This window comes from Brachypodium distachyon, chromosome 2 (assembly GCF_000005505.3).
Source record: "Brachypodium distachyon strain Bd21 chromosome 2, Brachypodium_distachyon_v3.0, whole genome shotgun sequence".
NCBI lineage: Eukaryota > Viridiplantae > Streptophyta > Magnoliopsida > Poales > Poaceae > Brachypodium > Brachypodium distachyon.
In genome coordinates, this window is record NC_016132.3 from 36,368,186 (window position 1) to 36,379,432 (window position 11,247).

The 11,247-nt window shown below is 46.0% G+C and overlaps 1 protein-coding gene across 3 annotated transcripts; it reads left to right on the forward strand.

Annotated features, from left to right (window-relative positions):
- The first annotated feature begins 558 nt into the window (after positions 1–558).
- Positions 559–10,008, forward strand: LOC100839905 (putative disease resistance protein RGA3). Of its 3 annotated transcripts, none has more exons than XM_024459183.1 (4): positions 559–852; positions 2,442–3,575; positions 4,780–7,490; positions 9,690–10,008. In XM_024459183.1, the coding sequence occupies exons 1-4, from the start codon at positions 559–561 to the stop codon at positions 9,895–9,897; spliced, it is 4,347 nt and encodes a 1,448-aa protein (XP_024314951.1). In that variant the 3' UTR covers positions 9,898–10,008. The 3 variants fall into 3 exon arrangements, with proteins under 3 accessions (XP_024314951.1, XP_024314950.1, XP_014754554.1); XM_024459182.1 differs by lacking the exons at positions 559–852; positions 9,690–10,008 and adding exons at positions 1,406–1,831; positions 9,520–9,681 and having other exon boundaries at positions 4,780–7,491; XM_014899068.2 differs by lacking the exon at positions 559–852 and adding an exon at positions 1,407–1,831 and having other exon boundaries at positions 4,780–7,491; positions 9,692–9,837.
- Positions 10,009–11,247: the final 1,239 nt, after the last annotated feature.

Consider the following 11,247-nt stretch of genomic DNA (forward strand, 5'->3'; position numbering starts at 1 on the left):
GGTCGGATCGTGCCGCCCACCACTGATGATGATACATCATTAACGGTCGCTCCAACCGTTACTGATGTATGCGACCGTTACTGATGATACCCATCATTACTGACAGGAAGTTAGTAACGACCGCCCCGACCGTTACTTATGTTGTTTTTCGACCGTTATGATAAGCCTTTCTGTAGCAGTGCTCACAAACTGAATTACACCAGGGCAGAACAGGCACAGAGGCGAGACGCGGCGGGAAGCGGTGAGCCGGGGGCGGAGGAACAGGCACAGAGGAGAGCGCGAGTCCGGGTGTCGCCGTATCGAGCGATCCATAAGAAAATCTGGACTTTCCTAGGCGCGAAGCAATCCCAATTGACGTCTGCCGCGGCCCGCGGGGACGGGCCCGTGTGACCAAGCAACCTAGTCCCTATCCCGTTTCCCGTGTGCCTCCCTTGCTGTCAACACAAAATCCAACAATGTATCGATACGATGATAGCTAGGCGCGCGGCCGGAGAAACCTATGCAAACACTTGACTATACAAAGTTACAAACCACCGCATTATTTCGATATCAGGAGCCATGGCGCATGTCGGGGGCATGCTCGCCGCTGCCATCCTCAAGGTGTTGGTCCAGCAGATCGGGTCCGCGATCGGAAGCCAGATCGCGCTGCATATGAACTTGAGAAAGGACCTGGCGAAGATGAAGATGACGCTCGAGTCCGTCGAGGCCGTGCTCGAGGACGCCGACAGGAGATCCATCACGGATAAGCCGACGCGTCTGTGGCTGAAGCGGCTCAAGGACGCCATGTATGCCATCTCCGACATGATTGATGAGTTCGAAGCCATCGCCCAGCCGTCTAAGCAGAAGGTACGTGTCCGTGAGAAAAAGATTTTGAAACCCTCTTGAGAAAAGGATTTCAAACTTACCTTCCCGGACCACGATCCATTTGGTTAGGCCCACTATCACTCTTATCAGTTCACAAAACAACAGGTTGAAAATCCAGGCCCAAGAGTCTTCTTCCCAAGTAGAGTCTTTTTCTTCCTATCAAATAAAATTGAGCGCAGACACTGCTTTGGGTCCATTTGGTAGACTTTTAGAATAGTTTTTCATGAAAAACTGAAACAGAATCAGAAAAGGTAAAAGTAAAACCACATGATGACACATCTCAGCCTGGACACACGGGCCGACATTTTGGGCTCGGGCTCGGCCGGCCACATGAAAAGCCCGAGCCTTGCCAGCCTTTTGGGATCGTTCGACCTCTGAGCCGACCCAGGATCTGCCCGAGCTGCTCGGTGAGCCCAAAGCTCGAACCAGGCCCAGCAAATGGCAGCCCATTCCATCACCAAAAAGGCCCACTGAACACGGACCGGAAGGCAGCCATTTCTCTTCAGTATGGGCCGCCGCCGCCACCCGCTGCCTCCTCCCCAGCCGCAGACCACCATGCTCATGCTCGCCGCAGCTCTGCTTCCGCGGCTACGCTGCCTACTACCTCCGGCCGCTGGCCGGCGCGCTGCCGCTCCCCTGCTTCCACGCCGCAGCCGCCGCTCTCCCCCCCCCCCCCCCCGCCGGCCGCTGGCCACGTGATAGCGCTTCGATGGAGGCCGACCTCCTCTCCTCGATGGTACGGCCGGCGCATCTTCTTCCTCGGCTCTGGCCACCGGCGGCGACCTCTGGCTGTTGGGGAAAAATAGGTAGCCACATGGCAGTGGTTAGGCTCGTCGGGGCCTTGCCGAAAGCTCGGGCCGAGCTTGGTTTTCGGACTCGACAGCTTCCCGAGCTCGGCTCGAGAACGACGAGCTTTTGGCGGCCGGCTCGGCTCGCGTCCATCCTGAATGACAATTGACACACCACGGTCAGTCTGAAGCTTTTTTAGTTTTTTTTCCAGGGGAAAAGCACCTCTAGGAGATAGTCCGAAAGCTTCCGAAAACACCACGCACTGTCTATTATCCTCTGATGCTTTGCATTACGTAGAATTATTATAATGTTGTATGAGAAGTCTACTTATATCCTACAAAAAGAAATTAAGTTTTATCTACTCCCTCCGTCCAACAAAAGATGTCTCAAATTTGTCAAAATTTGAATGTATGTAGACATGACTTGACTTAGTGTATAGATGCATTCAAATTTAGTCAAAATTGAGACATCCTTTGTTGGATGGAGGAAGTATATAAATCCACGTCAGTTAATTCGGGACGGAGGAAGTAATAAAAATAGGAGGACATGGCTCGCGATGCTTTGGTATGACCAAATTTTCGCATTGGCTGAATGCATTTGTAATGTGGTACAGAGTATTCCCTCCGTTCCATAATTCTTGCCGAATATTACATGTATCCAGACGCTTTTTAGGAATAGATACATCTATTTTTGGGCAAATTTGAGACAAGAATTATGAAAAGGAGGGAGTAATAGATATTGCCGGTCATTTGGCACTGTACTAACAAACCTATTGAACTATCATGCAGTTCTCCCTCAGAAAGTATCTCCCAATTGGTCCTAGGACAACAATGGCTAAAAAGATGGAGAAGATGAGAGTCGACCTGGAGGTGATCACAGATCAACACAAGAAATTCAAACTAATGGCGGACACTAATGCCAATGAGCTGAAAGTGGTTGATATACGGGAAACATCATCAATGATGGAAGCCCAGATCATCATTGGGAGGACTGCAGAGAGAGAGAAACTATTGGCTTCTTTATCTGAGAGCGTGACTGGAGAGATGACAATTCTTCCAATATATGGCATAGGAGGTCTTGGCAAGACAACCTTAGCAAAAATGATTTACAATAGTAACCAATTCAAAGAATACTCTCAGGTGTGGGTTTACGTGTCCCAGACATTTGATTTGAAGAAAATTGGCAATTCCGTAATATCACAACTATCAGAGAAGGAGAGTCAGTACACCGGAGCGCAGATGATACAGAGTTCCCTATCAAAGCTACTAGCTGATAAGAAAATTCTCATTGTTTTGGATGACCTGTGGGAGGATATGGAATCTCATTTGGATAATCTCAAGGCTATGCTAAGGGTGGGGAAGGGCAGTAAGGTGGTTGTTATAGTAACCACACGTGACGAGCACATTGCAAAGAAAATGTCTACCATTGAACCACACAAATTAGCACCATTGACAGATGACATGTGTTGGTCTATAATAAAGCAAAAGAGTGACTTTGAATCTAGAGATGACAACAAAGAGTTGGAACAAATTGGAATGGAGATTGCAATGAAATGTAAAGGTGTGGCTTTAGCAGCTCAATCACTTGGACATATGTTGCATTCTGTGACGTTTGGTGAATGGGAGTCAGTCAGAAATAGTCATATCTGGGATGTATCTACTTCGGAAGAGGCACCTTCAACACATGTGCTTGCATCGCTGAGCTTAAGCTACAGTGTTATGCCTCCGTATTTGAAGCTATGCTTTTCCTATTGTGCAATTTTCCCGAAAGGTTGCAAGATAGTAAAAGATGACCTAATTCACCAATGGGTTTCTCTTGGTTTCGTTGAGCCACCAGATGTGTTCTCCTCCTGGCTGCTCGGTGAGAGATATATTAGGCAGCTTTTGGGGTTGTCCTTCCTTCAAAATTCAAAGTCGCCATCGGTGAGCTTGTTCATACCATATAAAATTGAACAGTTCTACTACATATACTATCACTACCTCAAAAACCCCTTTTACCGACAAGCACAAAAACCGCTCCACTGATCATTTGAGTGCCCATCGGTATCTATTTGTGCATGCCCCACCCGTCAGTGGAGGTGTGACTGCACCGACGGGCTTTGTGGCACGCCTGTTAGTGGAAAGTCGTCCGGCGGGCTGTGAAGGTGTTGTGGCACCATTTCCACTAAAGGACACCGACCATCGCCCGTCAGTGGTAGCTGTATCCATTTACATGCAGTTTCTTCATTTTGACAAAAAAAAATACATTGACAGACCCATACATATTGTACATGTGAATTTCTAAAGAGCCGAAGCAACCTTCTGAACTTTCCAAGTATCTTAACTCCATGCCCTTTTCAATATATCCAAATATTACAAAGTAGTAGTAGTAGTAGTAGTTGGATGGGTTCAAAGGGAGCATGAGAAATGGAACGTTTCCATCAATTTCTTCTTGCCCGGTGTTACAACATCGCCACCGTTCTGACATTTCGGTAACACTGGATAAAACACGTTTTCTTTTACTCAAAAGAGTTTCTTTTATAGTGCTACAAAATGTCACAATAGTGACCAGTGGACGGGTGGCATGTGCACATCTGATTACGGCTCGCACTATAGAACTCCTGTGCTAGAATTCAAATTCTGACGTCTTTTTCTTGTCTGGTGTCACCAAAATCAGATGGCCGCTCTGAACATCACATTTTGCAAGAAGAAAAAAACGGGGGGGGGGGGGGGGGGGGGTGGCGCTTTGGGTTAGGTTTTGGGATTTATAGAATTTTGGCACATACACCGCTGGTGGGCACAGAGAAGACCCTTGACGGGCAAGCAGCTCATACCCTTCAATGATGTCCAAAAACCAAAGACTTGGGTCACACCACCACTGACAACGCTCCTCAGTTGAAGTGATCATGGTCGCCCTCCGATAAACTTTTGTTGTTCCATGCCACTGACGGGCGCAAACTCACCCATCTGTGGTTACCATGCAGAGAAGAAGGTTAAGTTTTAGATAGTGAATCATACAAGGCACTCGCACAACTTGTGTGGGTTAGTCTGGAATATTGTATAATGTATACCACATATCACTGGATTTTATATGGTGTTATATACGAAATGATTGGAGTACAAAAATCTGACACTGCTTTTGTTGCAGACTACTGAAGTGTATCTTGAAGATAATAAATTGTTAACTATGCACGACTTGGTGCATGATCTAGCAAGATCGGTCCTGGCTGACGAATTTTTTGTCTCTAGCAAACAAGCTAACGCTAAGGGAAGCTTATGCCACTTTGCATTGATCAGTGACTGTAGCAAGGCCTTGGAGTCATCCAAGATAAGGGCACTCCGTTTTGTTGACTGTGGTGAAACTGTCCTTCAGAATGCTGCATTTTCATCAGCTAAGTCCCTGCGTGTCTTGGACTTAAGAGAGTGTGTCATACATAGAATTCCAGACTCTATTGGTCAACTGAAGCAACTGAGGTATCTTAATGCTCCAAGAGTCCAGCATGCAACAATTCCCGATAGTATCACCAAGCTCTTGAAATTAACTTACCTCAAGCTCAATAAATCTCCTACAGTCTTGGCACTACCAGAGTCAATTGGAGATATTGAAGGTCTGATGTACCTTGATTTGTCCGGCTGTTCAGGAATTGAAAAACTTCCAGCTTCATTAGGGAGGCTAAAAAAATTGGTGCATCTGGATTTGTCAAATTGCACTCGTGTTGGAGGTGTATCTGTGTTCTTAGAGAACTTAACAGAACTGCAATATTTGAACTTATCACACTGCCCAAATATTGGACCGCTGTCAGAAGCTCTAGGTGGCCTATCTGAACTGCAATATTTAAATTTATCATTCAGCTCATATCTTGTAGGTTGCCAAGAAGCAGAAGTTTTGGGCACCTTCAGCAAACTCGAGTATTTGAACTTATCTTCAAGGTACTGCAAGCTCCAAAAGCTCCCTGAAGCTTTGGGCAGATGTGTTAAACTCAAGTATTTAAACTTAAGAGGTTTGATTTGTATGGAAGAATTGCCAGTGTCATTCAGGAATCTCAATAATTTAGTGCATCTTGATTTAAAAGACTGTCGAAGGGTTATTGTTTTACCAGAAACTTTGGGTGGCCTTACCAAACTCCAATATTTGAATTTATCATGGGCAAGTAATAATTATGAAAGGTCTCTCATTGGGCTTCCAAATGTCATGGGTAATCTCACCGAACTCAGGTATTTAAATTTATCGGGGTTCTTGAACTCTGTGTTTGAAACTGACTGGAACGGTGAAATTGACAGTTTCATGGACCGTATCAGCACCCTTTCCAATCTAGAGCATTTGGACTTGTCTGGAAACTCCAGTATTCGCAGTATACCGGCAAGTTTTTGTAACCTCAGGAAGGTGCATACAATGGATTTCTCATACTGCTTTGGTCTTTATAAGTTACCAGAATGTATAGGTACAATGGATAGCTTGACTCTATATTTAAAGGGCTGTCCTTTGAGCGACCAACCTCATCTCAGTGGCAGTTTAGTAACATTACCATGCTTTGTAGTGCATGCTGGTGAAGGTGAATCTAGCAGCAATCTTGTCCTGCTACAACACATAAATCCTGAAGAGCTTGAGATAACTGAACTTGAAAATGTGAAGTCCCCAGAAGAGGCACATTGTATAAATTTGACAGGAAAGCAAAGTATGGAGGAGCTGGAATTGCGGTGGACAGAAGATGCTCAGAGATTTGTGGATGACAAAATGTTGCTGGAAAAACTAGTGCCACCAAGCACTGTAAAGAAGTTTATGATACAAGGTTATAATAACGTCAGCCTTCCAGCCTGGTTAATGGATATTACACATTACCTCCCTTATCTTTTCAGATTGGAGATGTGTGACATGCCCAATTGCAATGTCCTACCTCCAGTCAGCCAGCTACGAAACCTGGTATGGCTGGTTCTCAGTGGTATGGAAAGTCTGGAAGACTGGAATACGTCATACTCTAGTGGCGAGGAGCACGTGATTGATAAATTGGAAATACATAATTGCCCCAAGTTGCGGATGGATTTGGCACAACCTAGAGCTATTTGTTTGAAGATATCAAAAAGTGATAATGTGCTGTCATCATGGGGAGAATATATGACACACACTGGTGCTTCCTCCTCTTATTCTTCAGTGACTACTGAACTTGTAGTTTCATGTTGCAAGGTACCTCTGTATAATTGGAGTTTGCTTCATCACCTCACTGGCCTTACGGATTTATCGATCAGCTGTTGCAGTGATCTGACAAGCTCACCAGAGATCATCCAACATCTCTGCTCTGTTGAATCACTATTACTAGAAGATAATGATCAGGATGAACTGCCGGAATGGTTGGGTGAGCTCACCTCTCTTCAGAAACTGGAAATTAAAAAATACACAGGGCTAATTGAATTGCACGAGAACATGAGGCAACTCAAAAAGCTACAGACGCTAAAAGTGTGCAATTGCAACAGCATGGTATCACTGCCGCTTTGGTTAGGAGAATTAATCTCTTTGAAGGAACTTACGTTCTGGAGTTGTTATTGCATCAGGTCTTTGCCTGAAAGCTTACAACAACTCACCAACCTCCAGGAACTATATATCTTTTGTTGCTTTGAACTAGAGCACCTGGTTGAATCGGAGGAGAACCAGAAGGAGTTTACAGACATGAAAGAAAGGGTATGTATCCTTCCCACTTCTCTCACGAAACTTCAGATCATGGGATGTGAAGGCATCAGCTCTTTGCCGGAGGGCATACAACAACTCACCAACCTCCAGGAGCTACACATTATTAACTGCTGTGAATTAGTGAAGTGGTGTAGATCAGAGGAAAATGAGATGAAGCTTGCTCACATAGAAAAAAAGGTACGTAACTATGTTTCCGTCCATGCTATCTACTGTAGTAATGGATAAAAATATGTATCAACTATTTTTTTAATGGATGAAATATGTATCAAGTACTGGAAAGAGGATAAGAGAGCTTCTTTGGCACAGTCCTGCCACGAATTGAAGCTGGAAACCCTAGAAAGCATTACTCCCCTCCTCAGCTTCCTCAATATGTATCCACTCTAGATGCCTTTTTTTTACTATAGACCATCATATTGTACTTGTAGCTGATAAAAAGTACTACCTCCGTCCAGGTTTAAGAGGCCTGCGCGTGAAATATGTGTTATACTATTGCATACCATTAGATTCATAATCGATCGAATTTTTTAATGAAATACTTTTTGTCATATAACTTATATTTCAATAGTTAAATTGGTAATCTAGGAACATGCACATATTTTGATATGGGACGGTGGGAGAAAAGGTCGCGACCCGACCCCCGTCCGTCTCCCTTGAGGCGACCGGGGGAACCCAACCCTAGCCGCCACCAAATCCCTTCCCTCCCGATCCCCTTTGCCGCCGCGGCCTCCGGCCTGGCCGCGGTGGCAGCGCCTCCCTGCTGCTGCCGAAGGTGGTGGTCGGGGCGGGAGTTTCTCCTCCGCGGCGTGCGGCGTTCGGCGTGCGGCCTCCATGGCGGGCGGGGAAGCTTCGTGGCGCGGGGGCGCTGTCCGGCGTGCCGTCGGCTCCTATGCTTGGCGGGAGTACCAGGTGGTCGGGGCGGCGGTGTTCGTCCGGATCTGGGGCCTGGCGCCCGGATCCGGCAGTTGGCTGCGTCCCGAGTGGCGGCGAGCGTCTTGCTAGCCGGCTTGGGGTCTGGGGTGGCGCCCCCCAGTGGTGGTTTGTTGCTCTTCTCTCGCCTGTGTTCGTCGTGTGGCTTCGGCTGCCGTCTCTCTTGGCGTCTCTGTTTGCTTCCGCCTGCCATGGTTTGATGGGGACGGGTGAAAGCTCAGGCCGGCGGTCGCCGGCTCCGACAATGATGACGCCTGTGGGCGCCGTAGCCCTCCTTGGAGGCATTGTTGTGGCCCCTCGCTCAGATCCGGGTGAAAACCCTAGGTCCTTTGGACCGGACAGCGGTGGCACATCTGTGTCGCATGCTCCTTGGAGACGTTGTCTTGGATCTGTGTTTCCCTTGCGGGTCGGTTGGCTTCCAGTGGATGGCGGGCAGCGGCTTCTTTCGGCTCCCTCCTCGGTCATCGTCGATCTTATGTTTCGTGCTTTGTGATGAGCTTCGTGTTCCTAGTGTTGCCTCGGCTGCTCGGTGCCTTTCGACGGTGTGAATGGCCAGCTTCTGACCGCGATCCTCGGGGTTGTCCTGCGGTTGTCAAGGTTCGTGTGCGGGGAAGTCTCGACTTTGCAATGCCCTTCGACAATGGTCTCGGCGGAGTGAGGTCCTTCGACATTGCCGCTACACTCATTGGCCTGTTGCTCTCTTGGCCGCAGGATGACAGCTAAGTTGGCGTGGATGTTTGTGTGTGTTGCAATGTCTCGGTATTGTGTGGCCTTTCGATGGCATTAGGAGTGTTCCTCTTGCGATGCATGTGTTCCTTGTTGTGGCGATGATCGTCGTGTAAGCCTTTTCAGTTGCTTTCTTTTCTCTTTATTTGCGCGGTTCGCGTATTGTATTTCCCAACTCTTAATTAATTGAATCGGCGCTGCCGTTTTCGTCAAAAAAAACATGCACATGCCTTTTAAACCCGGATGGAGATAGTACCTTCTACTTTTGCAATAGATAAATAATATGCCTGCGTATTAAGAGCTCCAGAAGAATTTTGGAGTTAAACTTTAGTTTTAAAAAACTATTAAATGGTTGGCCCAACAGAAGTTCAAAGCTTTTAGTTGCACTATTAGAACTACTGCACTTTCTAGTTCCCTATATATAGTTCAGTGGTTTATAGTTGCACCAGTTTCTGCCAATCTAGTACTCCCTCCAATCCATAGCAAGTGTCAAGAATTTAGTACAACTTTTTATGGATCGGAGGGAGTAATTAATTCTTCTTAATGATTTAGGTCATCTACGTCGCTACTTTCCATCCCAAAAATCCTTCCGTCTTCTGTCGGCTACATTAAGGAGAGCCAAAACAGTTGCCAGTTGGCACCACATTTTTCTTGTGTATAATGCTTGCCATTCATATGAACATGAATCCAAGCTAATGAAAGTGTTTACATTATTCATTTTCAGGTGATTATTTAGTAGTGGGCCAGATGATATACTGCTACACCAGTCACCAGGTTGCGAAACCAAGGCCTGAAGCAACTTGCAACATTTTTGCTCATAAACATTGTATTCTGAATGTTTGTTTTGTTCATGCGTTAAATACAAGTTATACACGTACCTGCAAAAAAAAATACAAGTTATACACGGTCCTATTGCTTGGTTTCGGTTAGGTTCACATTTTCTGAATGAAATACTGTGATTGTAATTTGTCAGGGACTAACATTTATGACAAACCAGCATGTTCTCATGTTTCTATGTGGACAATTGTGTCGTTCAGTTAACCAGGTTGGATTCTTCGTTGTGTTAATTGTGATGCTGATGCATCATCTGGCGGGACAAAGGTATTAGTATCGATGGATTAATACCGGAGAACTTGGCGTCTTGAACGATATGCGAGCATATGTCGAATTCAAGCCGCAGGATCGATCTAACAAGAAGTAACTGCAGGCTGTTGTGCCGTGTCCAGCGTCAGATATATACTCCCTCCCTCCGTTCCGAAATACTTATCGCTGTTTTATCCGGAATACCTCGGTAGTCGGTAGAGTGAAGGCGCCCTCGGTAGTCGGTAGAGTGAAGGCGCGGTTTTGGGTGCCGCTCGCCGCCAGAGGATGCGGAACGGCAGTGCTCAGACCGTGCCGCTGCTGCAGTTTATTCTTTATTGTAGCTTCATCTGTGGGTTAGTTTGTCATCTGCTGGCTTAATTTTGCATGCCTAGATCAGCCGAGCTCCACAGACTCTTGTTGGAAGTTGATTTGATCTTTGCAGCAGGCGCTCCAGGTTCAGACATCGGAGGAGTTCGTCTTGATCCTCTGCAGGAAGGAGCCCCACGACATTCTGTGCTCCAGATCCAGGAGTTCCCCTTTATCCTCTGCGAACGGGTGGTTGCGACGTTTTGTTTTCTCGAATTATTTTTCGGATGGAATTAATCGATCGCTCTGTATTAACAGGTCGCCGTCCAGTATACACATATGAACTGCCTGGAACTATACTCTACTCTGCCCTATAGACGTGTTGAACTGAACTCAAACGGAAATTGCTGGGAAGGGCCTAGTGTCAAACCTAACACACAATGTTTACGAAATAGTGTATTTGGATGACGAAATTGTGGACTTTTCAACTGCTCCATCCGACAAGAATTTACGATCGGAGTGAACTAAAACCACGACAAGAATTTAGGATAGGAGGAAATACAGTTATGCAAACCCAAGTTGAACTTAGAAAATTAAAGAAAAACTGACGCGTTCCTATAACCACCAACCTTTTTCTTTTGACAGCACCGATAACCACCAACTTGTCTGTTATGGAAAAAAGAATAATTACTCCATCCGTAAATAAGTGACTTAGATTTGTATAGATTTCGAAGGGAGTACATAAAGCCAAGTCACAAAGAGGCCGTGTATGTACACACGAGAACAAGTGGCGCATTTTTTTATGTATAATCAAAATTAAGTGATGTATTTATTTTTGAAAAGAAAGACAAAACCTCCCGGTCTCGGCATTTCTGGATGCACACAACCATA

Coding starts and splice junctions, on each gene's coding strand:
- LOC100839905 (XM_024459183.1), top strand. CDS start 559: ATGGCGCATGTCGGGGGCATGCTCGCCGCTGCCATCCTCAAGGTGTTG. Junction 853..2,441: donor CGTCTAAGCAGAAGGTACGT/GTCCGTGAGAAA, acceptor ACTATCATGCAG/TTCTCCCTCAGAAAGTATCT. Junction 3,576..4,779: donor AAAATTCAAAGTCGCCATCG/GTGAGCTTGTTC, acceptor CTTTTGTTGCAG/ACTACTGAAGTGTATCTTGA.